The sequence below is a fragment of the Arachis duranensis genome, unplaced genomic scaffold (genome assembly GCF_000817695.3).
Source record: "Arachis duranensis cultivar V14167 unplaced genomic scaffold, aradu.V14167.gnm2.J7QH unplaced_Scaffold_28291, whole genome shotgun sequence".
Taxonomy (NCBI): domain Eukaryota; kingdom Viridiplantae; phylum Streptophyta; class Magnoliopsida; order Fabales; family Fabaceae; genus Arachis; species Arachis duranensis.
In genome coordinates this window covers 28,390-46,575 of record NW_026264906.1, presented here as the reverse complement: position 1 = coordinate 46,575, position 18,186 = coordinate 28,390, and the positions used below count along the sequence as shown (strand labels likewise).

General features: G+C 43.7%; 3 protein-coding genes across 5 annotated transcripts in view; all 3 read left to right on the top strand.

Moving 5' to 3' along the window:
• The window catches only part of LOC127744386 (ATP synthase subunit 9, mitochondrial), an 80,559-nt gene that overhangs the window by 46,882 nt on the left and 15,491 nt on the right, over positions 1-18,186 (top strand). The window contains exon 2 of one of the 2 annotated variants that reach the window (XM_052256578.1): positions 13,279-13,315. The exons of the other annotated variant lie outside the window; for it this stretch is intronic. The gene's annotated coding sequence lies outside the window, so the exon portion shown is untranslated. Of the gene's footprint in view, positions 1-13,278; positions 13,316-18,186 lie in introns of those variants that run through there. 2 annotated transcript variants of the gene reach the window in all.
• The window catches only part of LOC127744385 (ATP synthase subunit 9, mitochondrial), a 41,952-nt gene that overhangs the window by 8,275 nt on the left and 15,491 nt on the right, over positions 1-18,186 (top strand). Inside the window, exon 2 of one of the 2 annotated variants that reach the window (XM_052256576.1) lies at positions 13,279-13,315. The exons of the other annotated variant lie outside the window; for it this stretch is intronic. The gene's annotated coding sequence lies outside the window, so the exon portion shown is untranslated. Of the gene's footprint in view, positions 1-13,278; positions 13,316-18,186 lie in introns of those variants that run through there. 2 annotated transcript variants of the gene reach the window in all.
• The window catches only part of LOC127744384 (ATP synthase subunit 9, mitochondrial), a 21,285-nt gene continuing 15,491 nt past the window's right edge, over positions 12,393-18,186 (top strand). Inside the window, exon 1 of the mRNA XM_052256574.1 lies at positions 12,393-13,273. Coding sequence (XP_052112534.1) covers positions 12,954-13,202 — 249 coding nt within the window. The 5' untranslated portion in view covers positions 12,393-12,953 and the 3' untranslated portion in view covers positions 13,203-13,273. The remainder of the gene's footprint in view (positions 13,274-18,186) is intronic.

Below are 18,186 nucleotides of genomic sequence, written 5' to 3'. Positions count from 1 at the left end.
TTTGCAACACTCTTAGTAGAAGGCCCGGGTATTGAGTTGAAAGTCCCTCTATCCTCAGTTATTGCGTAGAGGACAAGCCTGTTATTGAGGGCTCTTTATGCAAAATACTTTTACACTACAGGAAGAAATATCATAAGAAAGATGTTCCTCTTGATACTAGCACTAGTGGGACTGGGACAGGCTCCCGGGGAAAGGGAATTAAACTAGATCTTGGCAATGGCACTCCAACAAGCTCGGCAGGGAGAGAAAGAAGAGAAGGAGAAGAGGAAGTACGACGAAAAGGGTATGAAATAGGTTGCTTGTAGCGATTGCTTATTCGGTTGGGATTACCAGCCGACTTGCCTGACCAAAGAATAAGAAAAAAAGAAGGTTACTAACCACCCCGAACTACTAGTCGCCAATACCTAACTGCTAAAAAGAAGAGTTCCCGCCTACGGCTACATGCCTATTAAGAGCTATACCTGGAGTCGAGCTAACTGCATAGGAAGAGGGGAACTTACCTAAAAAGCCTAAAAGCTATTTACCGCATTGGAAACGACGAATCACACTCTGAAAAGGCCCAATAGATGTCAGAAGGGATCAACGCATGATTGCTCTGTCATCCTCCGACCGCCCCCTTTTCCACCTCTAAGTAGTGGTGTTGGTGTGTCTCGTTGCAATCATTCCGGTCAATCCCTTTCCATGCTCTTCTGTTGGGGTTCGGAATCTCTTCCCATTCCCTTTCCTGAACCATAGGTAAGGGATGACAAGAGATTGCCCCTATAGCAAAATCAACCAGCCCCTCATAAGAGAGAGTAAATAGAATAGTGTCGGGCTTACGTACCTATTGGTAAAGCCGGCTGACTTTGGAACGACTAAGCAACTACTAAGCTCCCGCCCACCCCCAACTAGGGTAAAGTGTTCATTCATACCTTCAACAGCACCGAGATATTGGCCCATGACCATGTTTACTTCATCTTCAAGAGCAAGCATCCTGGCTCTCAGGGCCTCAGGCAACCCTGGATCCTTTCCTACCTCCTTAGTAATTACAATAATATGCTAAAACCCCGTTAAGTTTTAGCTGGCTATCACAGGGCCTTGGTCCAATAAAGATTTCCATTTTTTTTTTAAGAGCAGTAGGTTAAAGATAACCTCCTTTGAAGTTCCCTGTGTGGATCCGGGCTTCTGCGCTGGCTTTGCTAGCTTGCTTGACTGGCTGTAAGACGCTCAATCAATCGGGCGCTATCCCATAGCTCCCTTCTTGCTTGATCTACACATTCACGCCCTTTAGAGTTAAGGAATGATGGTTAAGAGTTCTTGCTTTTGAGTTCCCACTCTTACTATTTAGATAATAATTCCTTATTGAATTGAAGCGGATAAAGCTCAAATTTGTCTAATTTGAATAGAAAGTCGCTTTTTACTCCTCCGCCTTTGAAGGCCGGTTTGGGGAAGTTAACCTTCAATTTAATAGAACGGTGAAAGAGTAAGCGCTAAGGCTTTGAATGCCTTAGCTAAATTAACCTGTACCTAAAAGGAAAGATCTCCGCGTAGGGCGAGGGTCAAGCTCAACTACTGGGCCGGGGGAAGAGTCTGCAACAAAATCAATTGAATAGCTCGAAATACAGAAATGGAAGTCCGGTAAGCGTATCGATTCAAGCAAGGGAATTGATTTAGGTAGGGCTAGTTAAGGCGCCGCCTTCTTCATAGAAGCCGCCGGGTGGTATGAACTCCAGAGCCCTATTCTGGTTACAGAGTGCGGGTAGCCGACAAGTAGGTTAGCAAACAGGTGAATCAATAGGCTTTGCTCCTGCCTTCGCTTCCAGTAGAGAAAGAGTACTGTCCTTCAATCGATTTTTACACAAGCTAGGATGTCTGGTAGGTAGTTCTTTCATGGCGAATCCCTGTATTGAACTCATACCCGTCGGTAGTCTTTCTTCCCGCTTAAGATAGACCCGATTCCAGTGTATCGTCGAAAAGGAACTTCGCTGCTGGTTTGGAACCCTTAGCAGACTCCGGTGATATTGAATCAGCCAGAACTCCTCACCTTTGAAATGGAGCTTGAGCTGCTAATAAGTCCCTCTGTTCTTATTTCACAGAATCCAGGAACTTCCATAAATAAGGTAAGAAGTCTGTAGGAAGCTATCCGAAGATAGGACATTCTTTCATCTAAGGCAACCAAAGCCTTTAGCTACTCAACTACTTGAGCTCATTTGATACCAGACAAGCGCTCATTGGCTACCAGGGTGCTACCAGAACCACTCAGATCAGAAATGGGCTTCCTAACTCCTTTTATAGGAGTGCGTATGAGAGAATCATGTTCCAGAGAACTATGAGGAAGCATAACCCAGTAAGAAGAAGAGCTAGCTGCAGAGAAGATCCCAACAACGGCTATTTGAACACCGCTTACAGTACCAGCGGTTGCTGATTCAATTGGCTTAGATTCAATAGCTGCCGAGTCGATAACCGGATTCTTCAATACGGATACAAAAGCTCACTCATTCCGGAATGGCCGAGTAGATTCATGAGAGGCAAGAGCAGGAACCACTGCTTGACTGGAAAGACGAAAGGCGGAAAAAGGAAAAAGGCTCCTTAACCCACTCACTCTGAAACCCAGAGAAAGAAAATGAGCCAAGCCCGTAGGGTGTAAATGGATAAGACCAATAGGGAATCAAAAGGCAAGATTGAGAAATAGAAGGCCAGGCTTGTCGCCAAGGGGCTCACTCTGAAAGAGGACATCGACTACCAGGTCTCTAAGGAAAGAGGACCTTCTCCCCGCTTTCTATTCCTTATCCGTATGCATAGTAAAAAAAGAGGGTGGACAGAGGTGCAACCTTATTGGCTTAAGCATCCAATTTTGTCCATGAGGAGGAAGAATACCGGGTTATCGAACCCCCAGCATGTGAGGGTTGGCTTTATGCTAAAAAGAATCCCGAGTTAAAAAGTAAATCAGAATAGGCTTTGCTTTCCTCTTAAGGAAAAAGGGAACCTGCCGAATCAAAGCAATCCTCTCTTGGCATAGCTGAAGCTCCTTTCCTGGACGACTCTTAGTGGTTCAAAATAAGGCTTAGTTCAAAGTCAGTCTAACCAAGGCCTATTTTAGAGTCAGATCAGGGATTTTGAAACAAATTCATATCATCTGTCCTTCAATCCCCTTCTTATTATAGGAAAAATCTGATTAACTTGAAAACAAAACTACTTCTTCTTCTTAACTGTGCACACCCCCTAACCTTCTGATTCCACTTGCAAACAAGACCTCCGAACCTGGGGATTAGCCCACTTCTCTTCCTCGACGTCCTACAGCGCATTCTGTAACAACCGATTCAGAAACATTTCCTGAACCCGCTTACGGCTATTTGAACAATGGATATAAGACCAACTGCGGTTACGTGGAAAAGACCATCAACAGCGGACATGTATCTCAGTATAGCTACTCGAAGAGTAAGAGCAGATAGGCCAAGAGCTGATTCAATTGCAAAAGGCACCAGCTCTTTGCCTTCCTTGCTTGCCTTTCCTTCGAGTCTGGTGTGCTTCTTTGGTTACCGGGTCAAGGCGACTTGCAATTGTAATTCTTCTTTCGCGCTACCTCCTGCTTCTACAGAAGATCGATTGGTGGGAACCAAAGACGATCGATTCTTTATTCCCCCAAGGGAGTTGCCATCATAAAGATAATCAAGATATCCCAGGACGGATTCATGACTAGCGCGAAAGCATCGATAATGTAGAATTTCTTTCTTAAGGCCGGCCAACTAATGCCTTTTCCCGGTCCTCATGTCTATGATTCGAGAGGATTGAAAAAGCTCACTTATTGGCTCACGAACTCCAACTACAAACTCAGAACTACAACTCCCTTCTCTATCTCACTTCTCTATTTCACTCTCAGGCCGGATTGAATTCATTCAGGAATGCATTTTCTTTTCTTTTAGCTAGAGTATTGTTCTTCATCAGTACCGGGTCTGGAAGGTATTCAATTGCTAGAGTGGCTACCCTTGGCTTAGTAGCTCGAGATGAATGACTCGCCCCTATTCGATAAGTTAAGGAGAGGGTAGGGGGTTATTCTTTAAGGGCCTTCGCCAGCAGTTGCTGTCTTAGGATTGAGACCGATAGGAAGAGGTATGAGATCACTCTTTCTAAGCGAGATACAAAGTTTTCCGATAAGGAGTGAAGGAAGGCTCCAAGTCAGTCTATCTATACAGACTAATTCTGCTTCATTCCGTTAAGCTATACCTTGCCTTGAACCAGACCTCGTGCTTGCCCTAGAAATCTTCACTCCTTTCCTTCCCTTCATTCTATAGGGCGAGTGATTTCATACCATCTGTATCGTGCTATTACTCCTCGAGTAAGTTCTTTCAAACCTTCCTCTAAGAAGGAAGCAAGTTGACTTGTAGCAAGCAATTGAATACCTTCGTATGTTCCTTAGCTTTAGCTATATGTAGGCTTTAGCACTAGTGCGCCCCTATCCCACCCGCAACTAGCTTAGATTCTGCTGACTCAGATCAGATGCAGGTGGTCTAACTTGAATGGAATATCTCGATATAGAACAAGACGAAAGTGCCGATTGACTAAGAAGCTGGGCGTGCCCGCCGTTTGGTTTGAGGGCCTACATCGACTAGGCCCCCCGTTGCCCCCGCTAACTGAGGGTAGCGGGGGAAGCGATCTGTCTTAAACAAGAATATTGGCAGGGAATGATATTAAATGTGAATGAGTGATATGGGAAGAAGGGAAAATTTCTTGTACGTATGATATGGGGTCGAGATCCGTTATTAATGAATCTCTCCTCTGGCCGCTTCTTTTGGGGATTGCCCTTCTATTTCTATCTTAAGGAGATTGCTGCCTTCCTCGTTCAGTGGGGATGTCTATTCCCTCTCAATCAATGCCCGGGAATTGAAGATAAATGGACTTCAAGAATACATACATCCGGAGATAGGCCATTTAGATAGACCGATTCCAATAGCGTCCCGCAAACTACCGGGAAGCCGACTACATGGGTAGGGGGCGTGCTGACATGCTTGACTTTCTCAATGTTGGAGGTCCGCTAGCTGCTTGAGCCATAAAGACTTATTCATTCAACGGATTTCATTCATTCACTGGCTTTACTCTCTAAGAAGTCAGGTCGATCCAAAGCCATTGCTTGAAGCGATTTCCTTGACCGAAGTCTGCTACCGAAGCGGGATTGCTTGACACACAAGCATACCAACCCGAGGGAAGGTCAATAAGGATGGTGGTCGATCAAGCTATTCTATTAAGAAGTAGGAATCCGCTTCTCCATCCCCTTCCCACAAGACCGCTTATTCTGCTCTCTCTTATATAAGTTCATTTCTGATTCACTTATTCCCATTCGTTCCGAGTCGCCCCACATTGACATTGGGCAGAAGACTTTCTTCTTATTTATTTCTTTGCAAGCATTACGGAAGATTCGTTAGCTAATTCAATTCATCCTACCTCTGGGCACTTTACTGGGTCACATCACAGCCTTCCTGCGGGTGAGAGAAGAGTTCCTGTGCCAAGCCTAAGAGGCTTAGACCGCTACCTCCCTTCGACTATCATTATTCCCCCATTCACTGATTCTCTAGCACCGTCGTCTTCCTAGGCTAAAAGCCCTTACTCCTCCAACACCTAAATCGCTGGCACTTTGGATCTATCCTAAAAGAAAGAATTGACTTACCTTGCTTTGCTGCTTTGATTAGGACTTTGCTTCTCTAAAGAGATTTTCCCGGTGAGAACTCCCTTCTAGTAGCAATTCCGAAGCGGAAATAGCTACGGTTATTGCCATTCTTGCTTCTCCTGTTCTTCTTCTATCTAAGGACAAGGCGGAAGGTAGACATACTTATAGGCTTCTTTCTTCCTTCTAGTCGAGGTGAAAGCTTTCAAAGAGCTGAGTCGTACCCAAACTCTATCGAGTCAGCAAGTAAACTACCTCGCTGAACTAGCTTTAGACTAGGCTAATGAGTACGCAACTGAAGAGACAGCGCTAAGAGTGATGGCTTTTCTTTATATTGATTGAGACCTAGCCTCGGGGCACTTACTTTATTAGAGTAGGGAACCCGGTTCAAGCAGAGTGCAAGTGCCACGCTAATCCTAGTCCAAGCCAAAAAAAAGGCTACGCATGAAACTAAAAGCTACGCCTTTAAGCCACGCCATTATAGCAATCCTTGTGAACAGCTGGTTCACTGTAGGCTGTATTTTAGTTAGATGGGTCCGTTGGGATTCTATTATAAGTTCTTTTCTATTTGATTTTCTTTCTTCTCCCTTTGTTCTGTGAGAAACTTTCTCTAATTCACTCCATCCCTCATCTACTACTCGTGCGTACAATGATTTTTGTGGAGGATTGATAGCACTCAGTTCTCTTCCTTGAAAGTGGGTTGATACCTTGTTGTCGCTCTTCTCTCTTTCCTGTGCGCGCTACCTATAATAGAATAAGGAATTGACTTCTTTCTTTTGTGAAGCTGTCTCTTGTTTAGCGAAAGTCTTCTTTTGCTGTCTATGGATCTTTCTTCTCTTGCAAGAGCCGATTTGTTCACAGACGATTCTTTTCTTAAACTTACTTAGATTCGAGCTATGCCCTGAGTGAGGTATAAAGGTTTAAAACCGTTAGCAAGGCTAGGCTACTTCCCGCTACTGTTCTTGTTCGAGAACAATGGAAAGCCCGTATTATGTATGGTTATTTCGGAGGTAACTTAAAATCCTAAAGTGGCACGAACTTGCTTTTGTCTTCTATTCCTTCGACACCTTTCCATGGGGAATTGAATTACTAGTTTGGATAGGCGAGGCTGCTAGTCCAGCGCTTGTGAGGGTTCGGGGCTTTATTCACGGGATAGGCTATCAATTCGGTTCCGTAGTTCGAAACATTTCCTTTGCTGTAGCAAGGAAGTCAATTGTCCGAGGTAAACTAAACAGCTTCCTATATATCATCCAGCCTTATTCAAATAGGGGCAGCCATGTTCAAAAACACCATTCTCTATCCAAACCGGGAAGGAGGAGGACGAAGCTTTTCTTTTAGTGTAGTTGTACAAAGCGATACAATGCGAGAATCCGATTTGCCTTAGAAGAGGCGGAAATAAAGTTAGTTGTACTAGATGGAAGCCATTTCAAAGCCAATTCACAAGCAAGTGAGGAATGGTTTTGAGGGGCTTTATTTAGCTGTATGTTACGAAGCGTAGGATCTACCATTCAACAACTAGAGCGGTCCTCTCGGAAGGATGTTGACCCCGTCACTGATGCTCTTGGCTTTCGCGTGTCACTGATTTAGCTTCCTTCCGATTGGGTCAGTGTGAAGCATTGGCTTTCTGCCTTAAGCTCGCCTGTGAAGCTGGTGTTTAGTGGTGAGGCCTACTCTCCCAAGTCAGTTTCGAATCTGGATGACCTACTGTTTTGACTAGGTTACAGCTGGATCGGTTAGTTCTGGGATGATTGATGCCTTCCAGACATCCGCATTCCAGAAGTACAGCTTTTGTTGTGTGTGTTCTTATTCCTTCTTACCGGAGCTAGACTCAATGGCTTACAGATACAGGGCGGGACTCAATGGTTTTCACTTGCCTTACCCCCCTTCCCTGACTGGGCCTGCTATTAACGTCGGCTTCAAAGACGAGTGTCTTCCCTGCTCCCGGGATTCTCTATTCCCGCGTTTTCGTTTGAAGTAAATTCTGGAACGGGCAGAGTCCCAACGTCAAACTTTCTGATGGCCCGGAGATTCAAGTCAATAGCTTGCATAATATCCATATCCATTGCTAGCTGGATTGAGAAGAGTGCTTTTCCGGCCACCTAGGCTCAAAAGCCTAGAGGGATGCTTGGACCTACTTATTATATGGACCTCTTCCCTATCCCCTTCCTGCGGGTCCTTCCGCCTGGCTTGAAAAAGAAGGAGACTTCTAGACTTGCTCACACTTGGTTAAGGAAACTGGCAGCCAGGCAACTCTAACTCGCTCTCTGTCTGGCAGGAGTAAGGTCTTAAGATAGGAAAGCATTAGCTATGGCTATTATCCTTGGGACCTTAATTTATGCTTTTGGTAGCGATGCTTCAACTAACTCTCCTGGAATGACTATGGAAGAGAGGGGGCACGAGAACTGAAAGGGACGAAAGAGTCACTTTATAATACGGGACAGGAACTGCTATTATAGAGAAATCTTACCCAGAGACTGAAATAGGATCTTCAAGTTCTGATTCCATCATCACCTGCTTGCCTTGGAACTGATGTAAAGGCGCCAGCTGACCAGAGGAGAGTGATTTAAAAAGGGCATAAGCTAGGACACCTGTGAACTCGGAGAGCTTTTAAGCATACCTTGCCTGGAATCTGCCCTAGGCTAACCACTTTCTTCTCTTATGAATTTTTTTTAAAGATGATATGCTATTTTTGCAGCAAGAAGCGCCCCAAGCGGAACCGTTACGACAAGTTCGCTTAGGGTGTTTTTAGTGCAGGAGTACAACAATCGGCCTATAGACTACCTTACCTGCCTACTTCTTAAGCGCTTTAAGGTTAAGGCAAATGCTTATCTAAATAATTAGCCTCATCGTCGTTGGTCCTTCGTTCACTCCCGTTTCCAAGAAAACGTCATTCGACTTGCATGTGTGAAGCATATAGCCCAACTAGCATGATTGAGCCCTGCAGTGGTAGAACCTGGTCTTTGCACTCATTTACGCACACAAATAACATATATATCTTAATATAGTAATTTCTTGATATGGAATGCAATCTAGATGAAACTGATAGATTAGACGGAAGAGCTGACTGAAGACATTGAATTCGAGATGCAAATGGAATAGGAATTCACCCACCCAATTTCGATAAAAGGTGGACAAATTCATAGCTGCCGCAGGTTAGACCATGTCGCCTAACCTCTCTTATGACATCCTCATGAATAAACACTAAATCTCATCCTTTGTTGTCAATTTCTGCCTTATATTGCGAAGAAGCATGAATTCTTTTTTAAGTCTAACCTGCTGTACTAGTTCAGGTATAACCAGGTATGGAGTAAGATGATGATAAAAGGACTTCTAGCTCTGAAACTGAGTCGCCGTGAGCGCATCTTCCTAAGGGTACTACGAAGGCTAAAGTAATTGCGGACTAACTGCGGCAGCTTGCCATCATACTAAATGAAAGTTTTTTGATTAACAAGGGAATTGCCAAACCATTCTAAGTGAACTTACTTAACGAATTCAAGCTTCTTCGCAATATCAGGTTGGGATAGTAAAGGAAATCCTTTATCATAAGTTGTTCAATCTCGCTCAAGGAGAGAAAAAGTGGTAGTTGCGCTCTTTCTACATTCGTACTTAAGGTAGAAGGCTTTCTCGGCTTATGCAACGTGACTTCAAGGGCTGTATCCCAAGCAAGTGTAGTCAGGGATAGGGACGATATCCCCAATCTGAGTATTTGGGGGGTATCAGACTACATTCCAGAATAGGTGGTTTAGCCAAAGATAGGTGTTCAGTAAGTCTTTACTTCCTTTCTTCATTTTTAGAGCTAGAACTTTTTTTTAATTTCTCTTTCTTTTATATAAGCCCTTTCCTTAAGGTGATTTTTGAATTGTGTCCACTGCAGTACTCTAACTCTCTTATAGTTTACTACATTACATGAAACGTAGTTCATGATTTCCCCTTCGCTCTCTTTAGCATTTTGGTTTAACACCACGCAGGCAGCTGGTACCCTCCCAGCTTCTTCATCAGGTAACCTGCCAATTCAACACATTGTCAGCGGCATTTTGCCTGTAAAAATTCATTAATGAATCAGTATCTCCTTTACTTGAACACGGGTTTCGACTTCTCCTCCGGAGGACCGGTGGGTGTAGCTCGCTTCGCTTACCACCTTCGTCTTTCGCTTTGTTTGATATGCTTAGACTTCATCAATGTCCTTACTGCCTTTCACGCTTTTCAGGACCTCGATCCAAGCCCTTTACTAGGTTGGGCTCCATTCAGCATGGATGGATAGATGCCATACGGCCGTTAGCTATTAAGTATTTCGTATATAGCAGGACTGTTACCCTCCTCCCAAAAGCATTCCGGCATCTGTGTTATTCCTGGTCTCACCTCTCACCCTGTGAAGCAAAGCTTGTTAAGGAAGGCGGCAAGGGGGAAAGAAATGGAATTTATAGGGAACCGTAGCCAAGTGGCTAAGGCATGAGTCTGCAAAACTTCTATTCGTCGGTTCGAATCCGCCCGGTTCCTACACTACAGCGCCGCGCCATTCCACCCATCATTTTTTTACATGGTTAGTGGATAGAACGGGGCCGGAGCTTGCTCCTTCGTACTAGTGTAGTGGCTTAGCTGCCCTAGTTTCCCTTCCTTACCGGTATTCCTTAGCAAAAGCACTAAGTAAGCCCTCAAAGGCCTTCACGGGCTAAAGAGGCGGATTCCGGACAGGGGAATTGACTTGCAAACTGTGGCTACGCACCTAAGAGCGGAAATGCCGACAACAGCCCCTTCTTAGTCAATGGGGCTAAGAAGGGGGTAGGAGCTTCGCCCGGCGAAACCCCATGCTTTGAGAGTTCCTTTCTGCCAGCACTTTCTTTCTCTACCCGGGAGTCACTTCATCAGTACCTGGGGCTACTGTCCCAGGATGCCAAAGGTATGATCCATACATGGAAAGTGTCAACTTTGACTCACAAGCGCCACCCTCACCGGGTAAATCCGGAGAAGGGCAACCGCTTCTGTAGGTAACGACTCAAATTAAGATTTTCATTTATAGAGTCGTGAACCAACGAGTCTTTAAGTAAGTGGGCGTTAAGCGTAACGAGCTTACATTACAGGAGGTAGAAAATCTTTGCCGTTAGTCTTTTAGAAAGAAATATTCAAGCTAGGCTAGTAAGAGAAGGAATACAGGTAAGAAGTCGAGAAGTCAACTAACTTCTAGTGCTTTCCACACCCCGCCCCTTAGAGGGAAATTTACCTGTGAATGCGGTGCGGGCCACTGCTCTCCCTTTCACTCGAAACAAGAGTTCCGTGCCAAGCATAAAGATTGAATCAATAGGACCGTATTCTAATCCTAGAAATGCCAGAACTCTCTTTCTGAATGTCTCGACTTTCTTTCTCAAAAAACCGGACAGGGGTGCGGAAATAGCAAGAATAAAATGAATAGGCTCTTGTCAATAGGTTGTTTGGCAGCTTTACGCGAATCCACACTAGCTAACTTTACACAGAAGGACCACCACCATTGATACATTGATAGTGGATTAAGTGGCATTGTATATTTATGCCCAAGTGCGGAGAAACTTAAGTAAGGGTATCCTATTGCTAAACATCCGGCTACCATAGTTTTTTGGGAAGAAGCCCATGTCTGGAGCTATGCCACTTTATAATCATTAATATTCGCGGACACAACCACCAGAAGCCATATCTTTCGAAGGAAATGAAACGGAGAATGATATATAAATATGAAGTAAAGAAATATAGAATTAGAAAAAGCGGTATGGTATAAAGGCTTACGACCTGGAGATTCTTAGCTTTTTAGACACAATCTATGTTACTAGCTATTCAGTGGATTCCTAGCCCTTGACTCATGGTAGAGAACACCTATTGGCTCGCTTTCTTTCTCTTTATGTGGGGACGAGAACAAACTGACTATAAATCCGCGGAATCCACTACCTGCCCCTGCTTCTTGGTCACCAGAATCCACTGTCTCTACCTGTGCTCTAGCTTCGGGTTCACCTAGGTGGGAAACTAGCTCTCTTTATGTGTAGATATGGCTGGTGAAACTGTTGGACGAACAGGACTCGTCTTTAATGCGGGCTTTCTACATACCACAGGGATTCTAGAAGTGTACTCTGATTTAAACGACCTGGTATCTTGATTGCTGCTATTTTGATTTACCCCGAGCCGGTTCCGGGGCCAGCGTCTATTAAGAAGGGGATAGCCGGCTTATTTCGCTCCTAAATACATTTAATTTAGCCTTTCTCCGGAACTACTTTGAATACCGATCCTTCCCAAATCAAATGCAACTGATTAAAGAGCAGCAGCTCACTCGGTCGTAGGGAAAATAGTAATATATTAGTCATTCATCGCCTTGAGCGGAGCCTGGTCTGGGATCGAGCCCTTCTGCCCTTCCTAAGGATCATATTACCGTGTTGGCTAAACTAGCTTTCTGGCTTTGAGCTGGAACAAGGTATGATCCAACAGAAGGGCAGAGCCCGTTTCCGATGTGAGATAGAATATCTGGGGATCACTAAATAAAGCGTTCGCCTCTATCGCCTACTTACTCGGGGATTCCGTCTTAGATCTCCCGATCCGCCCCTGCGAGTGCTGGGACTTTCTCTTTTTTTCCTTCTAACTATGGGCAGGTTTTCAGCTCATTCCTTTGATGAGTCTGAGACAACTCCATCTCTTCAAATCAAATAGAGTACATCAGAGATTGTGACCTCTTTGCTTAAACGAGGTAGCCATACCTAACCTACTAAGGGTTAATCAAAGAAATAGCGTAAGTGAAGCCCTTAATGCAAGCACTAAGTAAGAAACCTACCTTTCCTCAACTCTTGGGCTTGAGGCTTCTTTTCAAGCTGAATAGAAATGGAAGAAGAAGACAGCTGGTAGCGCAGGTTGGATCAACGCGTAGATTCCAGCTGTCCTTGTTGAATGATCGAGTAGCTTCGACTTCACCTTTTATCGAAATTGGGTGGGTGAATGTTCAGTCTATCTGAGTATAAGATCGAAAAGAATGAATGCATTGATTGCATTTCAAGTGAGATGTCCAAGAGAAAGGGAACGAGGGGAAGAAGCGACGAAGAAAAGAAGTGAATGAAAAAGCATGGCATGACGAGAATGGAGAAATTCGAGATGTTAGAAAGTGCAAAATCTATAATAGCAAAAATCCGAGAGGATTACCTCGTTGTTCTTTGTCTCATAATAATTATTCTGCTTCTGATCTTCCTATACTATTACTTTGACCAATCTAACAAATTGGCTTTAGAATTAATAAAAAACGAAGACGTCAAATCTATCAAAATCGGTATGTCAGGTTTAGAAATTAAAAAGAAATGAGAACAAGCATGGCATGACGAGAATGGAGAAATTCGAGATGTTAGAAGGTGCAAAATCAATGGGTGCCGGAGCTGCTACAATTGCTTCAGCGGGAGCTGCTGTAGGTATCGGAAACGTATTCAGTTCATTAATTCATTCCGTGGCAAGAAATCCATCATTGGCAAAACAGTTATTCGGATATGCAATCCTGGGCTTTGCTCTAACCGAGGCTATTGCCTTGTTCGCATTAATGATGGCCTTTCTGATTCTCTTTGTTTTCTAAGTTTATCCTTTTGAAAGGTGTAGTCTCTCCTACCTGAGGAAGAGGACGAGGCCACCCCCTTTCTTATTATTTTATTAGGGGTGTGGGAAAGGAGAGAGGGAATGCGGGCTCCTTTCACTTGAGTGAATTCTTTTCTTCTTTCCTTTACTACGATACAACGAATGAATTGAGTCAAATGAATGTACAATATTCACTCAGAAGCGGCAACTGCTTTCGCTTCTTCAATAGTTTAGGGCGGGGTCAATTATGGGGCAGAAAGGTTCTCAGTAGAGCTTTTTCGGTACTCAGAACATTCTCAGTCGTCAGTCGCGGTCATTCTTCCCTCCCGAGTCCCAGGAAGTCACTTATAGTATCCTTTCCCTGAGCTATTTCATATCCTCATCCCTCTAAGACACTTCCGGAAGAAAGAACCCAGCTTACCAAACGAGCGAAGCGTAGGTCATAAAGCAGCTTTCCAGTTACAATCACCTTCATAACCTAAAATGAAAAGACCCGGGGAAAATGGTATGTTTTGACAGAAGTTATCTCTGTTACAAACTTTAGGATGCTGAGCTAGCTACCAGATGATCAGCCAGCATGCATTAATAGAATAGATTGTCTCCTTGCAAGCGAGCGATTTAGTGAGCATATAAGCTCTACTGATAACATCTGTGCCATTCATGCCAACTCGAACGACTACTCACCGGGAGAGTCAAGATTGCATGGGATTTTACATGCAGGTAAGATCTCCGGACAGCTGACTCTTATCCTGGGAGTGAAATTCTCACTCACTCTATCCCACTACTTCCTTCCCTAGCTCGACTTATAGGGATAAGGAAGTGAACGCTGAAAGGAAGCCAGGGGACTCCTACCTAAAGCGAGTCGACTCTCTGGCACTGGCCACTAGGTCATCGACAGAAAGACTTCCTAGTTCATCCTCTACTTCGACCAGCCTCACTGGCCATCGATCCAGCTCAGCGTGAAGAGGTGCAACCCTTGTATTGATCGGATCCTCCCCCCCTACTAAGCAAAGTGGACAGCCGGAGAGATGCTTTGGTTGATTTCCTCAATTATTGATGAACCTTGGACAGCTTTCTCTGAAAGCACCGAGGAAACATCTCTGTGGGATTTGGCGATCGAGGATAAGTATAAGTAAGGCCTTTATGCGGTCCAGAACAGATCGAGCAGGGGCAAGTAAGGCATCATGCTTTCCCGGGGAGATCCTTTCAATATATATAATAATAGTGAAGCTTCTCGCGCATTCGTGCTTGCTGTGAAAGTGATATTCGTAATCAAGAGATGGGGCTGCCTACAACACTAAGAAGCAATGGGGACAAAGGCCTCGAATCCTGTCTTTGACGGTGATCATAGCGCTGGAAAAGTAATCGAATGTTTTCATCTTCTATTTGACTTACTACGGGCATCACATGATTACCATAGTATATGGAGATCTCAGTAAGCTCCCCCACCACCAGCGACAACTAAGGCTTCACCCGCAATCGAGTTCTCGGTCTTACCTAGCGTAAAAGAGAATCGAATCCCTTGAGTTAACCGTTGGAGAGGAATCAGAAATGGAACCTTTGGCGAGATTCTTCCCACACCCGTTCGGTAGTCTACCTCAGTTACAACACTATTTCCCCTCCGATCCGGGCTTTGCTTGCTTCCCTCTTCCTCGGGAAAGACCTTGATTAAAAGGAAAGGAATAAGAATAGGCGAATCGCTATCTCTGAAACCAAAGTCGTACTATCTTTACTAAAGTCCTAATGTAATGCCCTTTAAACCACCAACAGGTCCTATTCCGACAACACTGAAAAAGGGCTCTCTCCGTCTCAGTTAGTCAGTACCTTAAACTAATTAGTAATTTCCAAGCTGCTCTTTCAGAAGCTGTGATGGCTCTTTTGAATATCTAGTTCCGTCTGGTAGCGGTTAGAGCAGGTCCCGTTTCCGCTCCTAGCGAGCTAACATCATAAAATGAACTTAAAAACTCTCCTGCTATTCATTCCTCTGCTTGCTTTCTAAGACTGTCTCTGGCTTTTTTGGGACCTTATTTATTACATATGTAGGCCCCTTAACCATACTGAGAAGCCCCGGTTCTCATTCCATATGATATTGTTGTTTTTGAGATACAGGTCGAGATGCGCATCGCTAAGCGTCTGAAGTTCTATTGTAGCGAAGATGGAAGTTTGGGCTTTTATATTTTGTTAAGTATATATCTATATATATATTCTTAGGCTTCTCCCTTTATTTATTATACTTTGGTGCCTCATAGAGGCTTTTGTTGGTGAACTAGGGTATATTTGAGACCTTTAAATATGGGATTATATGTATGTATATATGTATGTAAATATCCTCTGGCCAGCCTTAGTTTTGCAGGCTGAGCTTGGAGCTTTATTACTATGTATCCTTGATCCTCTACTCTTTTGTATATACATAGTTATTTGCGCTTAAGCATTCTTCGTACGCAAGAAAACGTTATTCATGAGCATAACGCTTTCATTTTAACATTTCTTTAAAGGCTCCTAGATATAAAACTTTTCCAACTATATATATATATATATATATATTGATATTTTCGGATTATTAATGTCCTTTTTAATAATCTTATGACTAAAAACAATTTAGATTAAATTATAAAAAATTTATCTATCAATATTATGATCACTATCACAATGATAAATCTCCAAATTTAATCAAGAACCTTATTATATTAACATTTTAATATAATAACAATAACAAATTTTTTGACGCATAATTGATTGGATTGTGGTCATACTACTTATTCCCAACATAAGGGTTATCGCGTTTTCGTGAACGAATGAGGGTAAATAAGTTATTTCACAAAGAAACAAGTAAAGGTAAAGGTCGAAACGAAAGAAAGTTGATATTTTGGACATGGAATATAGGCACTCTAACAGAAAAATCTATAGAGGTGATGGATATCATGACAAGGAGGAAGATTAGTATCATGTGTCTACAAGAAATAAAATAGGTCGACGTGAAGATTCCGTAGAGATTTTTTTTTTGCTAGGCTCTTATGTCAACACACCCTCGTTCACACCACCACCTCCGCCATTCCCTATATGCAATGTGTTGCGAATTGGATTGATGATCTTGATAGAGCTCATAGGAAATGGAGATCCACAGACCAGAGTAAGCAAGCGATTGCACCTTGTAAACTGGGAGACGTTTAAAAGAAGCAAGTCTCAGGGGGGCTCTTATGGGTATGCATGACGTGAATAGGCTTTCTATGGCTATGTCAATTGCAATTGGATACTCCTACAGGAATTGGAAGCTCAATGGAACCAGATAATCCGCGCCCGCTACCACATTGGAAAGGGTTCCCTTGTATTCCTATGTATAGGTAGAATAGGTATAGGAAATGACTTCGTAGGTCGAGTAGATTCAAGTCCGGTCAGAGGAAATAACTTGCCTGTAAAGAAGAGTCTCCGGGGCGGGCGAAAAATGACATTCTATCTTAAACAGAGCTCGATCTAAGCTCTCATACACACGACTGAACCCTTCCTCTTCTATCTACTTGAGAACATAAGATAGACAGCCCCGCTTGTAATAATCCTCTATACAGGTTTACAATGCCCTTATCTATTCATGCTATTCTTGTATTTTTTTAGAAGTAAAAGAAAGCCTTAGCGTCCAACTCTAAATAAGCTTTAATACATAATCTTAATCTTATTCGCACTTGTCAGTAGTAAACTAACTCATTTTCACAGGGATTTACCAGGAGTTTTAGTCCTACTTCACCGTTTCGTCGTCGCTTGCACGACCCATAAGACTCGCAATAAGGTTGGTTATACCTCTCTCGATTGATAGAAAGACATTCGGGAGCTGTTTTGGCCTATCGTGAGAAGACACAATATCTTACCACCGGAAGGCTGGCCTACCGGCCCGCAGACGTAGGGAGCCGCCAACCGAACTGCGTAACCAAAGCGACGCCTGTTGGCGGAAGATAGATAGAAAAATTTAGATCCGATTCATTCGCCTATGCCAGTTCGAGTCTGGCGAGTCGCTCGTTCGTGAGTTCGATCCATTCACTCAGGATTTCTTTTTCCTGGTCAATTCGACGCGTCGTAGATAGAAGCCAGAACCATCAAAGTAGGATTCTAGGTTTGGAACATACACCTCCTAAGAGTTAGTTGGTAGTCCAGGAGAGTCGCCTTCATCGGAGAACCTGTTTTGAGTTCAATAGGCAGATTCTCACGAATGAAGAAGGACATCTAGGGATCGGGCAGCACCAGGCCTTTTTCAGATTTCATGATAGACGCGCTCGGGTATGGTTCGAGTTTCGGGTACGACGAGAGCAGGACTGAAGAACCTGCTAATAGTTGGGCAGGGGGGGGTATAGGCGGTATGAGCTGGAAGTTTTCTTTCTCCCCTCCGGCTTTGCGCGCATTTGGTGCGCTATTGAAGAAAAGAACATTTATATCTAATAATATTGTAGATAATCACAGAACGCTTCGCATTGGCTAGCTTGCTTGGCCGCACACATATAGATTCAAATAGCCCATTCAAGTCGATTCCGTGGGTTGGATTACTTCTTTTTTTTTGCGATTCTTCCAAAATGTCAAGCTTCACAAGGAAATATCGTATAATGACGATAAACGACCAAGTCGTCACTTTCATCTACATCTAGAAAGTGCAATCGAGCAACCAGTCTTTTATGTAGTGCAATCTATCAAGCCTACCGCTGATTGCGCGGCCATTGATTTTACATTTTTTTCTTTTACTTGATTTCAACTTGATTGAATTTGCAGTGATAGGTTAGCAACTGGTAGATGGGAATCCTACTCCGACATCGGGTCTAGTTTTCCGGGCGGGCCCTCTTCCGGCTAGATCCGATCCCAGTTGATTGATCTCGACTTTACCGGCTCATGAACGGCATTCGTCAGATTGTTGCAGTAGGTTTCGACTCGGTCAGCTGTAAGGATGAAGATTGACTTCAGCTTTAAACGAGCTGCTGCTCAAACCGAATGGTCAAAGGCTGGGAAAG